We start from the raw sequence: 24,208 nt of genomic DNA, 5'->3' as shown, positions 1-24,208 counted from the left end.
GGAAACACTCAATGAGGTTTTGACAAAAACCTATCACAGATGCCTATTTTCCACTAGTCACCAGCTACAAGCTCACACAGCTCTTATGATGTTATGCACTCAACTGTGTAGTAAAACAAAGACTGTAGAGATAATTCACTGCTTGTGCTCATGTGCATCGAGGTGGAAACTTTACATAGATGCATTTATAAGAGAATCGTTTCGTAGCCAAACTTTTTAGGGGGAAGTGTTAGCTTTACCTAGGCGAAATGTCAACCATGCTAGCATGGTCAACCATGGTCAACCATGGTCAAAACATGGTTGACCATGGTTAACTATGGTCAGCGATGATCAGCCATGGTGGCTTGACCATGGTCAACCATGGTTGCCATGGTCACCATGGTATACCATGGTCGACCATGCTTTAGCATGGCCGAGCATGGTCAGCCATGGTCTTCACCTCACTTGACCATGGTTGACCATGGTCACTTTTAAGTATACCATGGTCAACCATGCTTTATCATGGGTGAGCATGGTCAGCCATGTTCATCACCTCACTTGACCATGGTTGACCATGGTCACTTCAAGTATACCATGGTCAATCATGCTTTAGCATGGGTGAGCATGGTCAGCCATGGTCATCACCTCACCTGACCATGGTCACTTCAAGTATACCATGGTCAACCATGCTTTAGCATGTGTGAGCATGGTCAGCCATGGTCATCACCTCACCTGACCATGGTTGACCATGGTTACTTCAAGTATACCATGGTCAACCATGCTTTAGCATGGCTGAGCATGGTCAGCCATGGTCATCACCTCACCTGACCATGGTTGACCATGGTCACTTTTAATATACCATGGTCGACCATGCTTTAGCATGGCTGAGCATTGTCAGCCATGGTCATCACCTCACCTGACCATGGTTGACTCTGGGTAGTGAATGAGAAAAAGCGCCCTCTGTTGTTATTAATCGTATTTAATGCATATTTACAACGTTGTGAATAAATATTTGACACCATAGAATATAAAAACTAGTAATTTGATAAGTTAAAATAAGATTCTTAATGGAATAAATCTAAATAATATGATTATGCAGTTTATTCTGTTAAATATTTACCATTTTTGACCATGGTTGACCATGGTCACTTTAGATAGACCATGGTTGACCATGGTCTCTGGCCGTAGTGCCATTTTTCAAAAACATGGTTGACCATGGTCAAAAACATGGTTGACCTGGTCAAAAACATGGTTGACCATGGTCAAAAACATGGTTGACCATGGTCAAAACCCTGGTTGTTGAACTATGGTTGACAATGGTTCAACCATGGTCAAACATGCTAAGTTTTAACCATGGTTGACCATGGTCTCTGGTCAGTGGTGCCATTTTTCAAAGCATGGTTGACCATGGTTTGACCATGGTCAAAACCCATGGTTGAACCATGGTTGACCATGGTTAACCATAGTTCAACCATGCCTTTTTCGCATAGGTAAGTTTTATAATAAAAAATTGTGATGGATGAATAATATGATACATAAATGGATAAAGGAACATAGCAAAATTTTACTTTTTGAAATTTTGGTTTGGCTGTGAAGATAGAAATAAGTAATTGCAACTGACACCAAAATTATATACTTTTGAAGATAGGATACAATTTACCAAAACCTGGATGATGGTTCGGCCTTTGTATTGGGGCATGGAAATAAGAATTCCCAATTTCTTTCAAGGGCAAGAGCAAACTTGTACATTAATTTGTTGGGAGTCCCTGCTGGAAAAAATAAAATTTCCCTGGAAGTGGAAGATGATCAAAATTTCCCTTCAAATTGTTATGTATTTCTTTGTATAAGGACCTTAATTTCCCTTCACACTTCCAAATTCCCAGGGAAGGAGCTTCCTACTTTCCACATTTTATCCAGGCATGGGAGTGGCCATTCTTTTCCTTGCTCTTTTTCTTCAAGTTGGTTTCTTTTCTTTTAGTTATACAGACCAGCAAGCTTAAATATAACTTAGCTTTACTGCTTGGCTTGAGCATTTTGCGTGAGCCTGGTCCCATCAGGAACCATGCGTGTGTCTGCCAAGATGACTAGTATAAACAATAGTGTAATGCAATTTTAAGAAAATACAAATTAATTTCTCCATACACATAACTGAATAGAGATAAACCAAAATCAAGAGGCAATGATCATTATGTGATATGGTATATCAAAAAGAGACACTTTTGGGCAGGTTAACATTTTTGTGTGTTTTACGTATCTTAAATAAAGAGATATTTTGCTCCACAACGCCGCTCTCCCAATGAAATCGGACATTCCTAAGCGAACATATTGAGTTTGTAAGTTATTGTGTTATAAAATTGGAAATTGAGATATTGTATTGGCCTTTTGAAACATTATTGACAATTATGTACATGCATATTGAAAAATTTCTGAAAAATACAAGATGCCAGATATATTCCAGTCTAAAACTATCAGACAATATTTTAAACATTATGAAAATAACAAATTTGAAACAAACCCAAATTGTGAAAAAATCACCCCCGGTCAGATTTTTTGCTATTTCTCATTTATGATCCTGCCCAAAAGTGTCTCCTTTTGATATACCATGTCACATTATTGATCAGGTAGTTTGCTTTTTCTGAAATTGTGTGTTGATACATACTTTTTGTAACATAACCAATATGTTTTTGCCCAGATCCTGGAAGAGTGAAAAAAAAACCCACTTCATTGTGTTAAAAGCTTTCAGAAAAATTTCAAAATCTATAAATACTTCCACTAGCTAATAGCACATAAATTGCTACCACTGGCAAAATATTCATAAACTCATGTAAATTTACACTTTGTCAATATGTACTTTTTAAGCAGTAAGCATAAAGTAAGTTGAAATTTACTACCATGACTACCAGATCAATATTGCTAACCCGCCCATCCATCTCAGATAGTACATCTGGCCTAAGAGATGAAGCAGCTGAGGAGATGGGTAAGTGGTATCTCTGGTATCTCCTCCTTACCAAACAAATAACTGGTATACGTGAGTCATAGGTGATGCTCATTTCTTGTTAGGAAACACAATATAGAAATGGTGGAAAATAATTAATTTGTGAGCAGCAATCTTGGAATCAATAGCGTTCTCAGAGGGGCATGCCATTTGCTGGATGCGGGTTGGTGTATGATTTGTAAGTTGGTATGTATAGAACCCCGTAGTGGTTTATTTGCATTCATCATGTACAATATCCTGAAGTGCGATGCGTCTTTCGGTCGTACGTATTGACAATTGTATATGAAACCTTTTGTTCTGATCTCCTCCAATCGTGAAACCATGTTTATGCATTTTATGGACAATATCCTGAAAAGGCGCAAGGCTTGTCAGACTTATATAAACGACGTATGCGGTTCCATTGTTAAAATCTCATTGCCTGAGTATGTGCCTCGACCGGGAGTATGTTTATGCATTGTGTGAACAATTTCCTGAAACTGATACTACAAACTCTGGTTAAATTTCTATAGAATTGTCTTGTGGAACTCCAGTTTGTACCACTTAATTATCCCATGGGGTGCACATCCCTGGAGTAATTCCTCCATTCAGTGAGAACTGAAGATGCTCCTTTAACAAAATCCATATCTTGCTTTTACCACGAAGCATGCGCCATGATAAAGTGCATGGTATAAACAAGAGAGATATTGAATTCATATTTTTAGGTTGGGGTTGCAAAGAACATGAAGAAACCAGAGCTCTGATTTTGAAGTCTCTGGTATACAAAGAATGCATTAATGGAGCTCATAGGATTATCATCATAGCTATATGGCAAAACATAAAAATGAAAAATTGAAGCAACTTTCAATAATTATTGTAAATGATGTTTCGGTTTGGTCCACATATTTTGAGATGAAGATGTGGAGACCCCTGCAGCGTACATCCATCCAATGGTGGGGTGCTAGGTACCAGGTATTTTAGAGAGAGAGAGAGACATTTTTTTTTATAGTGGTAGCACTAATTTAACTAAAACTTCAGTTCAAGTTCATTACAACACCATACCAGTGAAATAAACAGGTACTGTATAAAGTGTACCAAAAATCTGGACCACTTTGCCGCTGTTAACAGTCAACATATTAACGAATGAAACTTGTAATGAAATGATGTCAACTTTCTGTTTGTATATCTTTATTTGCTAGTTTGAAGTGGGTTTATTTTTCATACTTGATTACTGTAAGTGTTAATTTTCGCGAGGGTTTTATTTTCACAAATTAATACCACCCGAAAATATGTAATAATGTATTATGAAGTAAAGGGCAGGATTGGGCTATCACAAAAATAACAAATTCCTAAATGTCTCTCTCACTTCAAATTGTGAAAATAACTGTAAGCAAAAATTACCACTACAGAACTTTTAACCAGTCAAGATATTTCAATTCTCGCTATTCGCAATAAGGGCGCCGCCAGCGGTTTGCGATGTAATCGTGATGTATCATGGGAAAAGTTCGACATCCAAGTCCGCGCAATACGAATATTACCATGCTATTACATAGGAACATGTGACAATATTTTTTTAGTTTGTCAAAATAATGGTGTTACACGCGAATCGATACTCAATAATACTTAATAATGTGATTTGAAATGTGCACAATTAATTTTTTCTATCGATTTGCGTGTAATACCGTTATATTGACAAACTAAAAAATATTGTCACGTGTTCCTATGTAATAGCATGGTAATATTCAGATTATGCGGACTTGATGTCGACCTTTTCCCATGATACATCACATTTTCCCATGATACATCATTTATTACATCGCAAACTGCTGGCGGCGCCCTTATTGCGAATAGCGAGAATTTCATGTGCAACCACTTTTGTACATACAATCAGAAAGCCTGTTGGACCTTTCAAAATGAATTTTACTTTTACCTATTACATTTTTAGCTCAGTGTGAAATGAAGTAAAAATGTTCAGCCTTAGGACTTCTGGAACTTTTTTTTTTTTGGAATTTTTTTTTTTTGAATTTTTTTTTTTTTTTTTTTTTTTTTTTTGTAAAGAAAGAAAAATGTAAATATGAAGATGCAGAACCATCTCAAGAGTAAAACCAGTGAAGTGCCGTGTGTTTTAACTTATTTACCAGTCTTCAAATTGTCAGTTTCAAGTGCAATATCTGTAAAAAAAAAAAAAAAAATCCGACCTACCGACCCAACTATTTCATAAGCCTCTATGGACAAACAAACAATTTTTTTTTTGGCCTAACGCACTTACCCTGCTCATGCAAGCACATTGGGTACTTGCCGCCAGAACACAGACCTTAGGGTCAATGGTCTCACGTAGTAAGAATTTTATCTGGAAATAGAGATTATATTGCTCAAAATAAACTCAACTGTGGGCGAAAAAGTTTTCAAAGTGATGCTCTGGGAGTATCTGGTTTGATACAGCCTTTTATAGCGATGTTTTGTTTGGCCTACGTGTTGAGGTGATTTTCTCTGTGACAAAGAATCGAGAAAAGGTTAATTTATTCACCTGCAGAGCTAGCAGGAAAGAAACCAGAGAATTATTCTCTCTGTGCAAAACTAAAAAGTTATCCATATAAGGTGTTGCATCACTACAGTGTTTGCCTTTTCCGTGATTGGTTGTTTTGGCTTTTGCAAATACAGTAAGTACTATTATGAACTGGTCAGTAGTCCCAGGTTCAAATCCTGGCTTAACGACCATGCGGTTAATGAGCATGATCACTCTATACTTTATCTATTCATTTAAAGATTTTATCCGTATCATTTAATATAATAGTTGGATACATATCTTCATCTTGCACATGTTTCTAAAATACTGCAATACACAATATAATAAGTCTTAAAAAATGATCGCAATTTTTTAATTTCTTTTGATTTTCAGTTACCAAAACAGTTCAAAAGTTTACCGCATCTTTCAAACTTTGAAACTAATTGTCATTGTCAACTTTTCTCTTATTGCCAATTGTCATATTATACCATACAATTGAGGATGATGAGCCAGGATGATGAGTAGTCCTCAATAAAGTTAAATGGGATATAAGGGTGTGCTGTCGCATCTCATCCAGTCTCATCTGTGCAAATCTCATCAGTTTTTTATATCTTTGGGGTTGTCAGTTAAGACAGTGCTCCAAGGGTGGTCAAATCATCGCAAAACCCCGCTTGTGGGCTCAACTCGTGATTTGTTTAACTTCACTTGCGTGCATAATTATGCCGCTCGGCACTCCACAGGGGACGTTAAACAGTTAAATGAGGCTGCCATTGGATACCGGTATTTCATCCATCCATAGCTCCATCCCATTTAAAACTCACCGTAACAGATCTATAATAGTAGACGAAATTTGACAGAAACTGTCACAAATGGTATGATTAGAGCTAGCCTGGGAGTAGCACACTAGGCATGGGCAAACTGTTTCATTGAAGAAGAGGCTCCGTAGACAACTAAGTGCTTTTGTAGTAATTTGCTGAGTCATCAGGTGTACATAGGAGGGTGCTACAGATTCAGTTACACCTGCAACTCCAGTGGAATAAATCGATGTCAACGATGCGTGTGTGGTTCCATTTGCCCGTAGCCATTTCTGAAAAATAATGTCCCTCTTGTTTGGCCAATGGAACATGAGTAATATCTTAGCAAATATAATTCAATTTTCACTCTTTTGTATGGGTATTACACCGGAGTAATAGGATATCTCGTTTTTTAAAAGTTTCTCTATTGACTGATTCAGATACTATACAAGTGAGCTATAGCGAGTTAAAACACGGACTCACAATCCACGGCGGGAACAGTATGGTTTGGGACTTGAATGAGGTTGGCTGGGAATTGTAGCTCTCCAACGAGCTGCACTTTTGAGTGGTATAGTGTAACTTTTTACCTCAGTGGATACATACATAGATGAGTGGTGTTGCACTTTACGCATGATGGGTGGAGCATATAGGTACAGGTGGAATATCGTCTGCTTTGAGTCAAAGTATTGGCAATGGAGGCATTCTGTGCTGGTAATTATTACATTGTTTTATTGAATTACAATTAATTGTTTTATACTGGTACGGGAAATACCTGGATTATTTATTCAGGGTTGTGAAATTGTTTTTATAAAGTGGGGTATTGCTTAGATAGTTTTTAGTCTGGATATTTATTTTAGTCCCAATTTTGATTTTGATTTTCCATTTTCAGCTTGTTTTATATTATACCCTGGATTTTCATATTTAATCTTTTTTTTTTTTTTCATTTTCTTATTATTTTATTTTTATTTTGTAGGTTTCATTAGTTTAGGTTGTCCATAGACCCTGGAAATAGCTATTTCCAGGGTCATTGGTTGTCATAAGGGCATCTGTGTTAATTAATTTTTTTTTTAAATGAACAGTTTGACTTTTTAAAATATTTGAAGATCTTTTTAACAAATGTCAAGAAAAACTTGTAAAATATTAAATGTGTGCTATAATTATCATTTATTAGATTTATTTTTATCAAAATTTTACTTAAAGAATTATAACTTGGTGAACTCCATATGGACATGAAATTTTGAATATTGGTGTAATGATTTTTACAAGCAGCCCATTTTTTTTATATGTAATGTGAGATTGACATTTCTCATGTTCCAAAGTTCATGGTCTTGTCTCATTTTAAAGTTCAAATTCAATAACAAATATTCAATAAGTTTAAAGAAGTTTGAGGAGGAAAGAGGAGGGAGGGGTACATGCCCTCTAATGCCCCACAAACAATTCACATTGCCACTGGACAATTTTGTGATATGTGAGATTGACATTTCTCATGTCTCAAAGTTCATGGTCTTGTCTCATTTCTAAAAGTTCAAATTCAAAGAAGTTAACACAACGTTTGAGGAGGAAAGGGGAGGGGAGGGGTACATGCCCTCTAATGCCCCACAAAACAATTCACATTGCCACTGGACAATTTCACAGAGCAGAAGGTGATATTTATGTTTAACAAATCATGCTTGCAAGCAAATGGCCTCAACTTTTTCGAACCCAGACATACTTGTAAACACTCGACAATGCATATAGATTTTTGTTTGCAGGTTTTTTGTCTGGCTTCAGTCCTTATGGCTTGCAGATATTTTCTTTTTGAGGCTGGCCACCGTACCTGTCGAACTGTTAACCTGAACCTTACCTTACGGTGCCTTTAGCATATCCTCACCTTGGCAAGCTCTCGCTACCTGCTCCCTTTTACTAGGATCCACAGCATGCTCATCTATCAGGGCAAAGTTCTTTATCCCCAATACATTTACACATGCATTGAATGACCTTTGAAAATTTGGGTACTGAAACTCTACTCTGCGACTTGAGGTCAAATTTTGCACTATGATTGTTTAATTGAGGTTATTGAACTATGCTATTGAGATGAGGCTATTGTGGTCCATAGTGCTACCTGCTCCCTTTATAACCGCCTTCATCATATTTTGTCGCCTCTTTATGAGATCAAGTACTACTTGCTCTCAAACTCCATATAATGTAGCCTCAAGAACCAGCATTAACTATCTCTCATATGCAAGCCTCTTCAGGAATCAAGGTTTTGTCAATGTTTATCTTTCAGAGATGTACAGGGTGGGAATTTTGAAATATTAACTAATTAATTCAAAATTTACAACAACAACTCCATGCATATTGCTCATTTTTGTGCTACTGGCTTCTTAAAATTATCTTCAGATGCAATTTATTCTAATCATTTATTCTTACATTTTGTTTGTTCATTTTGGCTTCCTTTTCAACTTAATTTGTGCATTCCGCGAGTCTCCCAACATTTCACACATAGTTCTAATTGCATACATTTATGCTCATTGGTCTTGTGTCTTTAAGGGATGCACCATTTATTTTTCAGAGGGGAGGTGCAAGGGAGTTTTGGTCAGGGAGATTTGTGTTTTCGCAGGTGGCGATTTTTTTTCTCACAATGTTCAGTTTAATATGTTTTCCTTATATACAGAGTCGGAAGGGGAAAAATTTTTTAGTCATCATATCAGTGGGGCGAATTTTTTTTTCTTTTTCAAAAACTCCCATCCCCCTGGAAATCAAATGGTATGCCCCTAATATCAGTATTTTCAACAAGTAATCAATTTTGATTCAGTTTGTAGATTTACAACTATGTCATCACCCAACTTCTGTCAAATATTAGATTTTTTTCACCTCCAAGATATGCCATCTTTACCGAAGAACATGGTTTATGCACGTTTGTCAGTTGAGGCGCAGGTGCTACAGTGAATGCACTTGTGTTGATTAAGTATGTTTGGGATGGATAACCTAAAACTGGATACATATTGTATGATGGAAGTCCCACGGATGTGGTGATGAAATAGAAAGTAAGTCACTATTTTGGTTGAAAGAACTGTTTAATGATTTATTTTACTATATTGTATTATGGCGGGCTTCCATTGGAGCACACCACAGGAATACACCTTTTTGACAAACACCTGGATCCTCTGTTCCACCGCTGGGAGTCATGACATCAGCAGACCATAGATAATGAAGAAGACTCCTTTGCTGTGAGTGGACTAGTATGAAACAGCAGACTATATGCTTAAAATGCACAATAAAAGGCCCATCACCTAACTATTCTTATTTCCAAGTATAACTTGTTCGGTGTGGAGGCCCTCTCTGACTTTACAAAATCCACCAGTTCTTGCCTCCTTCAAGCTCCTCGCACCCCCTCCTCGACGTGATTCCAAGTTTCATGTCAAATTGCAGATTGGAGTCTTCATGCTCTATATAGAATTAGAAGCACAAGTAATGTGTATCACAGTAAATTCCAGGGTGATTTATAAATTGAAACATATCTCAGGCTAAAACTTCAGTTGATTATGAGACAAATGATGCCAAAATCTGCATTTTGATGGAGGTAAAGTGGGAAGATGAGGCTGTCAATCAGGTCACTCAATTAAACAAGGCTGAGTCAAAAAACAAGTTTGACAAGGGCACAATTTCAAAGTCAGAGCCAAGCAGTACAAACATGCCTTGGCATTAACCTGGGATGCCCGGTGGGTTAAGTCTTCACTGACAATGTGTACGCATGATGGTTCCAATTAGGGGTACTTTTCAAGAAATGTCCGCGGAATTTTCGAGGACAAAATTGTTCGCGATTGTCCAAATTAGGGGTGTTTTGGAGCAAAATTGTCCTTGATATGAAAAATAGGGTGTATTTCTAGGACTTTCGTCCGCGTTTTACCTACAGTTTTCGTTATTGTCCTCATTGGTGAAATTTCAAAAGCGTCCTTGAAATGGTAAAAATAGGGGTATTTATTTCGGAAAAATGTCCATGATTCCTCGTGATAAGGGGGTGAAATGAAAATGCGTCCTCAAAATGATAAAAATAGGGGAGGTATTTGGGGGGCAAATTTTCCTTGGTTTCGCGCAAAATAGGGGGTAAAATTGCTGCAAATGTCCTCGATTCCCCGTGAAATAGGGGTCATTTTAAAATCCTGGAACGGTCATACGTCCTACCTTTAAATACAAACTGAACCCACCGGGCTGGGATGCATAAGCTGTGAACTCTTGAAGCCCACTCTACAAAGTTGAATCATACACCAGCAGCTACCAGCTATTGCCTCAAGTTTTGGTCTGATAAGTGACATCAACGATACTTAGCAGTTACCATGGAAATGAACGTCTTGCCCCTCCAGTGACCCACAACTTCCATGTACCAGCAGACTACCGCTGTGCACACTTACGTCATACTTCTTCGTTTCCATCATAGACGTCAGAGTTTCAGTCCTACAACGTAGTGAAGTCCAGAAAATTGAAACCAGTTGTTGAAACCAGTGATCCTTTGAAATCATCCGTGTATATCTTTCTGTAGGTTTGTGAATCAGTCGGTCTGAAAATAGAAGTGTGGATTACAAACTTTTTAATTCTAGAAATGGCAGTATCGGTTTCAATAAGACCTATTTGTGTCAATGTGTTAATTATTAGTATTGCTAATTGGCTAGACTATTGTTTTTGGTTTGGCGTATGTGGGTTTTCTCTTGTTTCAGCACAATAAGGTATAGTTTTTTCACCGGTTTTTTTTTTCAGTGCTGCAGGCTGTAGGCAATGTAACAATAATCAAAAACAGATTTTGTTGAAACCTATGAACATATTCCTTGTTTTCTTTAGCCACAGATATGTACATAAATATGTGACATGATCAAGGGGAATGAGTCGGATGTCGCTAATATTGTTTTTGAGATATTGGCAAAAACAGTGTTCAAATTCTTTTGTTTTATATTGTTTTCAGCCTTTAATAAATTGCTCATAACTCGGTAACCAGATGTCCGATTTTGATGGAGTTTGCATCAAAATGTAGCATTTGTAAACTGCTAGAAAATGATGCAAAAAACTTTTAATTGTAAATTGCCGACAAGTGACTCATTCCCCTTGATCATGTCACATATTATTAGCATGCGTTTTCATGCAAGCTGACAGCTTTTATATATTCTGAATCGAAATTGTGACATTTGATGATGATGATGATGAAGTATCCAACCAAATGCATTTCAAATCAAACTATTATGTAGCCTTTTTTATCTGAACGATTTAAAATGATAAGCTTTATAGCTATTTTTAGAAGTCTCAAATTTGTGTTTCTTGTTAGGAAAACAGCATGCAAGCTAGCAGGTTTTTTTTTCATCAGTGAAAATGTGACATTTGAGTCTTTCAACTGATTGCACTTCAAATTGAACTAACATTTACATTTTAGTTTGTTAACATGAGTAGAAAATGTGATGCAAACGGTAACATTTATTTTGTACACTGTTACATGTATTGAATGTTTTTACATCATTATTTGTTCATTGTTAGAAAATAAGTGGTAATTGGAAAGGAAAACCCCACAGTCAAGATTTGAATCAAAAGAGGAAATGAAACAAAATACAAAAGTAGCGGAGAATAAAATAAATGATTCACTACATGGACCACAATGGCCTCATCCCAGTGCCATAGTTCAAACCCTCAATTAAACAATCATAGTGCAAAATTTGACCTCAATTTGCAGAGTATGAGTTTGTGTACCCAAATTTTCAAAGGTCATTCAATGAATGTGCAACTGTATTGGGATTAAAGAACTGTGCCTTAATAGATGAGCATGTTGAGGATCCTAGTGATATATGCTTAATGCACACATCTCGAGTACCAAATATTTGACAAAAGTAATGAATTTTGATCAATACTGATTTTTTCGCTTTGTTTTCCAATACTAGATTAGTATTGATGTGTATCGTTTTCTGGAGGCTGGATAATGTTTGGGTATCCGACAGATCAGCAACATAATAGACAGTGAATAATAGCCTTGTGGTTAGCTAAAAGATGCCAGCTCATTACATAGTCAATGTGCAATTCATTATTTCATTTGATGTCGGTTGGGATCACCCGGTGCCTAAGCATGTTACGTGACACCAACAGAAGCGAATACTTATAAATATCATCCTCTCGGCAACGATCAGTCCATCACGGTAGCATCAAATCAAGTTATCTCAAATATGTCTATACTTCTGTTGATCAGTTACACTGTCACAAATCAAGAAAACGGTACGCAAATTTTGTCGTGTATGCGAGTGTAAACCATGGCTTGTCTTCACGCTATCAAATATGTATGACATCAAAATGGTTATGTTTTGAATTGAAACAGCTTGATCTATTTAAAAACTGGTGATGTATTGCCAGTAGTACTTGATTAAAAGAATGATACCCCACGCTGATAACCAATGGCAAATAGCGTTGGTTTGGCAACACTGGTCAGCGACATTGACTTTCACAGCCATCTCAAGAATTACAAGTAGCTGGGCCCATCAGGAGGCTTGGTAGAGGGAAACCAAACTTGACGATTGTGACTGCATTTTCTGATAGTGTCAGGAATAATTTAAAGCCGCAACGAGAGTTATAGCCTCGGATTTTTTTAGCTAAAAGCAAAGTTTGATGTGACATTCAAAGGCCACGTAAACACTTTTCCTCAAACTCCTCCTGCCATCGCTATGGATGTAGCCATCCATCTGTTGCTAGGATGAATGATGGATGCTGGAACATAAATAACAAGGAGAGTTGCAGAATTCAACAGCATAGGTGAAAGAGGGACGTCACAGGGACTTTTCATCAGGGTACCAGAGAGAAGCTCAAATTAGCTTGACTTGTGTAGCACTGTATTCAATTACCGTGGTTGGCATTTTGTTGTCATTTGCTACCTCTGCTGCTGCAAGTTGGGAGATGATGCACACAGATGTAATTTGTCATTATTGGAGCGTGTGCTTGCTATGATACTAATGTCAGTAATGGACTATTAGGAGAAGTTTATGCTTCATATTTCTTTGTGTATATGGATTGTAAACAAATCTTGGAGAAGTTTTTACTTACGTTGTACAATAATGATGGAGGTGAAAGAGAACTTGTGTAGTACTAAAATGGAGGGAGTGTATACTTCGTTGGAAGGTGCGCAGGCGATAATCGTTGTACCCAGAAGGCAATGGGTGCGTGTGCTTCCTGTGCTGCCAGTTGTGCCTCGGCTTATGCCATCTTCATCTCGACATCATCATCATAATCCTCACCATGATCCACACCAGGTAAAGATTCCAGCGGTTGAATGTTATCTTATTGGGAATACTATTTTGGGAATGGCGAATATATTTTACCAAGTATTATCATCAATACTTTACTTGGCTTAATGCCAATGTTTATAACCAAGTTGTCATTCTTTATGATAACATTGCAATCCAAGTGTCAATCAAAATAAAAGAAGTATTTATCAACAACGTATCTTATGCTTGAATAGCATTTTGTAGCTTTGATTTGTTTGAATTGCAAATCAGAGGCCCAATCATTGGTGATAATTTAAAGGCGCTAGATTATTTGATGTTTAATGCTAAGCAAATGCAAATGAATGCATGGCAGCCATTTTGATGGGGCAACCAGGCATTTGAGTCTGCATCATAGGTAAATAAAATATGGAACAAATTAATGTAATTTATACCTGCACATCTTATTTTGAACTTGTCCAAATTTAACTTATTCATTTTTATATACACATTAAAAGTATTTTTCAATTTGGGAGGAACTTGCTGTTTTCAATTTATTTTTAAAATAAATCTGGCAAAAATTTATTGAAACCCATTGTCATTATGCAAGGAGCAAATTAATAACAGAACTACTGTCAGTATTATTTGATGCTAGTGTCACAACTGTATACAGAGATTGTAATGAATTCCACTGTTCTACGGATATGAAATACGAAATACAAGTGTGGTTACCTGGTTGCCGGGGTTGGTAAAAAGGCGGATTGTTCGGCTTTCTGAAGCGCAGTTTGTAAAAAGTAAATAACTGTTTTTAGGAGAGCAGAGAGTGTGTTTTTGTGATATGAGGGGTGTGTGGGGGTGGGGTGTGAATTTGCTTATGTGTATTAAATATACACATCTTTCAAAAATTCATAATCTTGCAATTAAATTCTAATTAGACTTTAATGATGTGCCAGTGTTATGTGTACTTTCGGTTTTATCATATGTTTCTACATGACATTTGTGCATGGATGCCCTAGTAATCTATCTGCACAGGTGGAATCCCATAAGATTGCATGGTTATCTCATGCCAAATACTAATTAACCAAACCTTGATATCAGAAGTAATTTTAATTGGCAGAACCTTCGTTAGTTCAGAACATGTGTTCGTACGGATTATGTGTATTTGCACATTTAAGCATGAAATTATTACTCTATATAGTAGACTTGTATGATGTAAATAATGTAAGGAGCAATCATTTATATACATAAATGTAAAATTATTTCAACTTTAATACTTTAAATTTCGTAACTTACGATATTTGATATTCAAAATAGTAAAAAATGTCTCAAAGCTTAACAATAGGAACACAAATTACCACTGAATTAAACATACCTGTGAATGAAATTTGCCTTTAAAAGCCTATACATAGGGAATTATAAGTAGGTTATTTGATCATCAAGCAATCAGTTTGATGGCAGTAAAGTTAATGTGCAAAAGCAAGTGTTCAACAGTATTACCTGTTTTTTCGATATAAATTCAAATTAAATGAGCAAAACATAGTGACATTTAATTTACTATAGACTCTTTATTATAAAACATTGCCAATTGTAAAAATTCAGTAAAATTCATGAGTTGAAAACATGTCGGACATGTCTGCTTATTGCTGAAAGTTATGTGGAGAATTGTGATATTACAAAGATAGAATGCAATTTGGAAGATGTTTGCTTGATCAAAATATATTCAAATCACTCTAAATTATGTGCGATACAAAACCAGAAATCAAAATGTCATGTCAATCCTTCGTTACTACATAGAGTCCGAAGAAATTCTTGTTGGCACCAAAATATTTGTTGATGTTTGGGCTGACTGCTCTTGTAAACAGCGTAAGAAGTAAGAGGCATTAACATAGTTTGTGCTAATGGGGGAAATGCGCAGACTGGCAATCAACACGACAGTTTGAAAGCAAGGATGAATGCCTCCAAGTTGTAGGAGATAGTTTTCTTTGAGATCATAATGGTCAGAGGTTGCTCTTATGTAGAGGGTGATGATTGTATATTGATGATGAATACGCTGTTGATGTTTACGAAGAAAGGGGAATAATTGATGCTGTTGTTTTGTTCCAATCTATTTTAAAGTTACAAAACTACTCTTTATCTTTGCATATATTTAGTTGCATCATTAACTGCTATTTGTTGGGGAATAAAATAGTTCTAGACTGACGTGTGGGTTGAAATTAAACATTTATTTATGACAGTTACTGGCAATATGCATTATTTATATAGTTACAACTTCCTTTAATAGTTTAATGATGTTAATTTCATTTGAAAATTATTTTCAATATTGCAGAAATTATGTTGTTGTTTCACTTTCATATTATTATTGGATCTTGAGTCATTGCTTGAAATATTTTTTCTATGTGGGTACAAATTTGCAGGGTTAAAAATTTATGTTGTTTTGAGGTCCAAAATCATTGATTTTCATATCATCATCTTTTTGTTAGATTTTAAAAATGTCTAATGCCATGTTACACTTAATAACATTGTTTGTTTGCTTGTTTTATTTTGTGTTTTGTTTGTGTGTTTGTTTGTGTTTTTGCATGAAAAGTGCTTTAAAAGTGCAAAACATAGTGCAATACCTTTCACTTCAGGATATTCAGTTTAAAGAACACAATGGTCAACTACTTTTTAGATGTTGTTTTGCAATCTTTCAGAATCTTTGCAACCTTTAATACGAGTGCTACATCACAATTATGCAACTTTATTCCAGTTTGCACTATATAGAAGTTATGGTTGCAAATCTTGATTTATTTTCTTCAAATAATCATTCATTCATTGCTTGTACTAATATTTTCTTAATGTGATTGTGATGATAATATAGGTCGTGAGCTCATCAAGCAAATTATCAGTAGCTGTTCACCCAGATGGAATCACCTATGGAATTGTGTAGTATAACTAGGGCATTGCATTTCATTGGTATATTGACTGTGTTCACCTTTGCTTTCTAGCTGTGTCTGTGATTAGTTCTCCATATCTATGTTGGCATCAGCCGATCACCAGTTGTACATTAAAGAGACAAGTGTCTTATTTCTGTCTTTAAAATGTGTCTTAAAGAGGAAGCTCCTCTAGAGCAGTTCTTCTGGGGTGAACCAAACCTGCCTGGTTGTCAAATTAATCAGTGATACGGTTATCTCTGAATTTGACAGGTGCTAATTGATATTTTAATGTTATTGCATCCATTAGCACCTGTCAAATTCAGAGCTAACCTTTCACTGATTAATTTGATAACCAGGCAGGTTTGGTTCACCTCTGAAGAACTGCCCTGGTGGGGCTTCCTCTTTAATGCATGGTCCATTTGGCATTTCTTCAATGTCTTCAGACTATTGGAGTTGTTAAAATATCACATAGTTGCTTTGCACTATCTCTGTGATAGGTAAATCAGAAAATCAAAACAAATCATTAAAAATCAGCATTTTGCATTTCTATTGAGTGGGTGTGCAAGTGTTAAGACCAAAAGTGACCTGCTGTATTCTCTATAATTAAAGCCTCCCTCTAATAAACACTTCCTTCGGTTTATTTTTTCAACCAAACTGTTCGACACAAAATGGTATAAAAATACCATGAAGTACCCGTATTTTTTTAACATTGACCCCCGATTTCATCTTATCCATGTGGTGGTGGCAATTGTTATCGATAGTGTTTACAGTATCAGTAGAAATTCCTTATTGTTTGTGGATATCGAGCACCACAAACAGTGCCAGATTGTACTAGCAATTAATGCCCCCCCCCCTTTTGGAAAATGCAGTGCCCCAGGGGCATTTATTAGAGAGAATACGAAAAGAATAAAACATGATATTTTATTCAATATTGGAGGAGTTTATCCATACAGGCACTTACAACTGTGCTTACAGCCATACTTACAGCTACCCCACATTTCGCAGCACTGTTTTCTTCCTTTTGGTTAATTTTACATTAAACTATAGACTTATCCTATGCTTTTAAACTTCAATAATTCGTCGAGATGACTGATACTGCCTCATATTAAAGTTGTCAGAGTCGAATTTTGCAGGGCAACTTAAAATTTTGCAACTTAGTCTTTCATGATTTTAGGATTCAGAATGGCTGTTTCAATTATTGGTCATACTGGAGGGGAAACAAGTCTGCGCTTCTTAATGCATACACAGCCTGTGGAAATACTTGAAGTAAACCGAGTCTTCACATCCTGGGCTTCACACACTATGGACCACAATGGCCTCATCCCAATGGCATAGTTCAATAACCTCAATTAAACAATCATAGTGCAAAATTTGACCTCAAGTTGCAGAGTATGAGTTTTTGTTCCCAAATTTTCCAAGGTCATTCAATGAATGTGTAAATGTATTGGGGGATAAAGAACTTTGTCCTGATAGATGAGCATGTTGTGGATTCTAGTGACATGCATTACTTGTGTGCAGATGAAAGAGGTCTCCCTAAAATCATCTTATAGAAATACCCTTTTTTGTGAATTTTCCTTTTAGTTTCTTAGTTAATGGTTACCCATTAACATCTAGACTCCTTATTTCAACCATTTGGCTTTGTCGTGTTTCTCAAAGCGTTCAGTATAATAGAAACCTAGGGATGCGGAGACCAGACATCTTTTTAAAATTTGGCTACAGTTAGTCGTCTTCTGTTTCGGCGGATGAGACCGGAACCATCTGATTAGCTGACCTTTTCCATTTATACGTGAACTTTTAAGGTACACATGATATGCTACATGGCAACAGGAGATAAAGTCTACTTGTATCCATCTGATAAAGCTCTCTACTTACTGCAAAATAATAATAGCTTTTAATGGTTAAAGTATATTGGAGTGGCTAGTATAAGACTCCTGAAAGAGTTTTGCACGGACTGGTATGACGCTGCATAGTCAGCGATAGCAGAAGTTACTAATGCCCATTTGCTGAAAAGTTTGGCATCAATTTACAGGGTGTATTACTTACACATGTGATGGCATACATCAAGAGTTGTGAGCTAGATGGAATCTGTGTGTAAATAAATAACTTTCGCTTTTGACATTTCACTTGTGTATAAATAAATATATTAAAGAAGCAAGAAAATGAAAGTGTGAAAAATTATTTCTCTTGTGTCATCTTAGTATTTTCGTTGGAGTTTTAACTAAAGGGCACTTTAAGAATGTGTTACAAATTCATGATTAAATTAATTAATACTGAAGTACCTTTTTAAAGGTTAGCTCTTAGATATTTTGAAAGACAGAAAAAGATATTACTTTAATATTAGAAATTAATATTAGAAATACTAAGTAGCTCCAAGTGAAATTTTGCCAAGCCTTGCAGTTAAGTAGCTTATTTTGGCTCCCGGTTTTAGCAAAAATATAATTTTTGATCCTATGATGGTACTATTAACAGGGATGTAAGTTTTCTGTATTTTTACAGAATTCAGGTTTTTTGTAGTCCAGATTTACGCAATTTCTCTTATTTTCAGCCCATTTTGGGGCTTTTTAGCCTGACTTTACACACTTTTTTCCCAATTTTCCGTATTTTTTCTTCAGGGTTACTTACATCCCTGTATTAATAGTAGGACACAAAACTTGGTGTAGCCATATGGGTGCGCATGGAGCACCAGTTTATCCAGGATCGTTACAAACAAAATGCAGGCCTAAATAGGCCTGTATGTTTCACACTGCTATATTGTGTTAAAGATCAACTTTAAAGGGGTATTTAAACAAATCAATCAATGACTGGAATCACAGGCCACATCAAGAGGATTTTCATTCAGATATATGCAGATATATAAGCTGACCATCAATGTCTTTCAAGAAGCTGTGTTAGCTAGATCATGTAGACAGTAGCATAAAATAATAAAATTTGTATTAATAGGGATAAAGTTGGATTAGCAAAAAATGTAATTAGACAATTTTTTTTGCAATATATGATATGTTTATTTTCTGTGAATCTTGACAATGGCCATTTTTAAAAAGTTGTTTTAAAAAAATCTGTCAAGGTGTTCTTTCTGTCAATGCTGAATTAAACGAGGTTATGGTTCCGGTTTCAAGGACTTCTAAAATAAAGGAACGGAACAATACATCTAGGAATGCTTTTCTCTTTCTTTTTACCTGAATAAAAGATTCATAGTGGCATGGAATTTTGGGCTGGAATTGGCATTTTGTATTTGCTTCAGTTTTGAGTCGAGATTTGTTATAGGATGTTGTGCAGTCAGTGGGTCTGTCGAATTGGAGATTTAGTGGTATGTTACTTTCATATTTGTGTGTCTTATTTCAAATAATTTTCACCTTTCTCGTCTGAAATGTGTTTATAAAAATCGATCTGATACCAATTTCTGTGCATTGCACCTTAGTTTCCTACTTTCTGATCATAGATCTTATTAATAATGATTTGTTTGGTGACTGCTTAGCATGCTTTGTGCATCATGTACATATGTATTTATGTAGTAGCTTGCTTGTGGGTACATCCAAGTGTTTTGAGTATACAAGAAAGTGACGATTTCTGGTCTGGGTTGTTTTTTGGGGTAGGGTTAATTTTAAATGGGTTTGGTACCTTTTGGTCGACTGATGATGATGAAGATCGTAGAAAAGCTTTGTGTTGCAGATTGTTATTACCATCATTTACTGATTTTCAAGGATTCATACATTTTATCTGATAAAAATAAAAGGGAATAATAGAAATGAGGTAAAAAGGTTTATATCCAAGTGTCATAATACCATGAATACATGTTTTGATCACTCAAGGATGTCATGTGATGATATATTACCTGCATGAATAGGCTATAAAATACATTATGATCACAATAATGGTTTGTTAGGGTTTGTTCTTTTTGACACTATTTCATGGTTTTCTTGATTCCTTATGTATCCTGGCAAGGCTTTCCCACAACCTTCCAGGTACGGATATAAGGAATCCATGGACGAAATATGTTCACTTGTTGTTAAGCTTACAGGGATAATTATGTGAAAGTAGGTTTAGTTCTCATTTCAGTTTTATATCTGAAACTATGTGAAGCGCAGTTGAGCCATACCTTTGCCATAGGTATCTGAACCTTATCTCTGTGGCCTATAGGCCAATATTGTAACTAGCACTGAAAACTCATAATTATTTGCTGCTTCATTGAAGCAAAGGAATAGGCTGTGTGCAACAGTGCAATGCTGCCTTGTGGGATTTGAAATGGAACATGACAAACAACAAGTTTTTTTTTTGAAGATGTTGGTTCCCAATCTAAAAATTTCAGTAGAGTTTGAAATTGCACATGACAAACAAAGAATCCAACATTTATTTTGAAGATGTTGGGTTCCCAAAAAGGAGACATCAAATTCAGATATTTCAGGTTACTAAGTTATTTCAGGAAGCATTTCAAGAATCACTTTTTGGGGGGGTATAGATACTGACTAAGTGGATGTTTTGCAATAGGAGCACAATTTTGTGAAAAGTGGACTTTCTTCTCAAAATGTGGACTTTTTGCCCCAAAAGCATAAAAAACATGGTTGGTTTGTTTTTTTGTTCACTATGCTTGTCAATTAATATTTTTGTGGAGTACTTTTTAAATCTTTTGAGGAAAAGTGGACCTTTTGCAAATTTGGGGGATATAGGTTCACCCCTCTTGGGCCTGACTATAGATTTGAAATTACAAAAGGCAGCTATTAATCATGCACCTGCCATACTTAATGGAGACCTATTACCAACTAATCAGTGCATTTGTTCAGCCTAAATATTCATCAGATTTCCTTCCCGTTTTCTTATTATTGGTATGAGACAATTCAAGAAGTGTCTTTCTGTGGCTCAATATCTACGCCAAATTTTCTATTCTAGAATAGGCTTTCATATTTCTAGTTTGATAGCACAGCCTTAGCAGACTTCATGGCTTCCACAATGCTGTTGTATGTGAACATGAACTAGAGCATGAAACATGTTTGATTATGTTACAAAAGTGAGCTTATAAGAAAATTAATAACAAAAAATGGTTCATGTATAATGCCGGATGTTATCAGATCCAGCAAGAACTCAACTGTAAATCCGACCTTCCTCTGTACTCTATAACTGATATAATAAACAACATGAAGACGATAATGAATTATGCATCATATGAAAATCAATTTCTGCAAAATATGCATAATGAAATAATTGAATTGCTTGTATGGAAAAGCTTTGGGTGATGTATAATGCTGCTAGCGATAGTTTGACTTGCATCCGATGTAAAGGAGTTTCTTTTTGGCAGATTCAGCAAGAGAACATCTTTGATTTCTAAAGTTAAAGACTACAGTGATTACTGAAGGTATAAACACACATAATCTGTGTTGTTTCAAATTGAGAGTAATGCCATGTTGGATTTTGCAATGGCAGATTTGAATTGTGTGTGCCAACCCAATCCCATGTGGCGTGCGGTATACACACTATCATGTAGAAGGGGGATTTGTCTGTACCCTGGTGACACAACCAGGTAAATGCGCTGATTCGAATGTGCCACTGCGACATCCAATATGGCGTTTCTCTCAACATGAGATGACTGAGACACACTATACTATTTCACATCTTGGTCCACAAGATGCATATGAAGATGGTTTGGTGTTGCATAATTAAGTTGTTAGTTTTGTTAGTTTCATCAAGTTTAAAGGTGTTATTGTCCATTACACTAGGTTTTACCTTAAGCTTAGTGTGTATGCCAAGTTTAACATGGGGATATTCACGAAACCATCAGTGGTGAAGTCATTATTTTTAGTCCAATAGGCCTAGTCATATTTACCTGTGAGGTGAAGGACGAAGAGGATGTTTTAGACACCTAAGTTCATTGGTCTCAATCTCATACCAGTCCTGTAAATAGCCCCAGTTCATTTTAAAGAGTGTATTAATCAATGCAGGATACTGAACTGTGTCTAATGAAGTGAGATATTGCCTAGCTTTGATTGGGGGCGGTGCCTCTCAATTTCAGTATCACTACCCAGGCCTCATTGGCAGACTGCAGATACACGAAAGATCCGTTTAATTATGGCATTTCATTAAATCCTCCAACCATGATTCTGTCATGCATTTTGCAGTGGGGAAGTAACCTTCCATTTCCCCCCTTGATTGTTTGGCATATTAACCAAACGATTGTAGAACCATCGTCATGCCGACAGGCCCGTGGAAGCTGAAGAAAAATTAGATACGTAATCAAAATTGATTTGATTTTAATGAAAGTTTCTCTGTATACAAGAGGAACTAGTAGCTGCTGATGTACTTGAATTTGTCAGCTGTGAAATGGTAAACCAAAACGGACAGCGATGTTTTGATATCTTTATTACACGGATTGACGTTATACGGGCATCTGACATTTTAATTGGGAACTGCACGGTGAAGGATGCTTAAAGTCTGTTACATATAGCGTTTCTCAGGATTTTAAAGATGAAAACGTTTGGGAAATACGATTAATGTTGCTGTATGTGAGTTGTCATATATTAATGGGAGGCATAGACTCAACTAAAATGATAGAGGAACAGTTAAAGGAACAATTAAAGATTGAGGAGAGGCCATGTTTGTTGTGCTTGGATGAAACCGCTACATATTGGGATATTGGGGTGAGTATGTGATTCTTGGTGGTATTGGCAGGTGGTATCTAGTCAGCCTGGTTTTGATGATAGCTAGCTATGGTTATATATTCTGGATTTTTACAATTGAGGAGCAGTGTCGTAGCACAACTTTTGTAATGGGGGGGGGGAGATGTGGTACACCAAGGGTGAGATGAAATCTGGATTTTCTCTGCCTGCCTGAACTGCCAGTCTATGAGGAGGAAAAAGCCTGACTGGGGTCTCAACTCATCTACCCTTCTTTATAGGGTCTATGCTCAACCCGGGATGCTCAACTCCACCTACTACTTGTGTGATTGTTGAGGGAACAGGCGTTACAGCCTCCGAGTATTTATACTTTATAGTACTGGGGCCCGAGCACTGATGAAGACCGCAGCATCGCTGGATTCAGATGTTTTTGCTGACTACGAACCTTTGCCATGTTTAAAGACTTTTGTCTGACACCGCGATTATTTTATAGGCCTATTGGTCTAATGGCACGCATCCAACACTTTACGGAAAATAACTTTAATCACCTACTTTGCGTGCCTACGTAGCAACCTTGTACTTGTCTTCTAGCATTACAGCCTGATGAGCAAAATGTGCAGTGTTTTAGCATAGGACATGTTGTTTTATACGGTCTATGGTTTGAATTGACAGAATCAGGTTCTTTCTCCATGGATACTGGCACTGGACTACTGGGGTTGTCTGCATTTACTGTACTGTCAGAAAATTTCATTTGTGAATTATGCCAATGTTCAAACTTGTGTTGGCGAATTCCCTCTAATAGTTCCCCATTCAAATTATACTAATTAATAATTCAACTGTAGCAAATCTTGAGTTAATCAATTAAAGTGTGTGATCTTTGTTTCTCTTGTTTCTTGCAGAGGAGTATGCCACAAACACCTAACGTGGTGTTTCCGGAGAAATCCACAGGGAAAAATATTAAGTGCAATGGACATGTCCCGACGTCAAAAGAGGACAACACAAAAACACCGGTAAGTAAAAAGACTTTCCTGGCCCCAAAGCTCGTAATTGTATGAAGATTGGATTGTAGCAAGGTGATTTTTCCAATTTTGTCATCTTCCAAAGAGAGAACTACATCAGGAATGCTCATCTTATAAGAAGGGTGAAATTAGACTTTAAAGTTGGCCACACTGGTGATATTGACTTTAAGCAAAAAAAACTCAAATGCGCAAAATAAGCCGTCAAAAACGAAATGCGAGCGCG

The 24,208-nt window shown here is 36.4% G+C and overlaps 1 protein-coding gene across 7 annotated transcripts in view; it reads left to right on the top strand.

Moving 5' to 3' along the window:
• Positions 1–24,208, top strand: part of LOC140159000 (ras-GEF domain-containing family member 1B-like) — a 289,431-nt gene that overhangs the window by 209,069 nt on the left and 56,154 nt on the right. For 5 of the 7 annotated variants that reach the window (XM_072182301.1, XM_072182303.1, XM_072182306.1 and 2 more), the window contains one exon: positions 23,866–23,976. In XM_072182301.1, coding sequence (XP_072038402.1) covers positions 23,866–23,976 — 111 coding nt within the window. Of the gene's footprint in view, positions 1–13,158; positions 13,501–22,840; positions 22,991–23,865; positions 23,977–24,208 lie in introns of those variants that run through there. The other 2 variants (XM_072182304.1, XM_072182307.1) reach the window with 2 other exon arrangements.

Source organism: Amphiura filiformis, chromosome 8 (assembly GCF_039555335.1).
Source record: "Amphiura filiformis chromosome 8, Afil_fr2py, whole genome shotgun sequence".
NCBI classification, from domain to species: domain Eukaryota; kingdom Metazoa; phylum Echinodermata; class Ophiuroidea; order Amphilepidida; family Amphiuridae; genus Amphiura; species Amphiura filiformis.
This window is presented reverse-complemented; position numbering and strand designations above follow the sequence as displayed.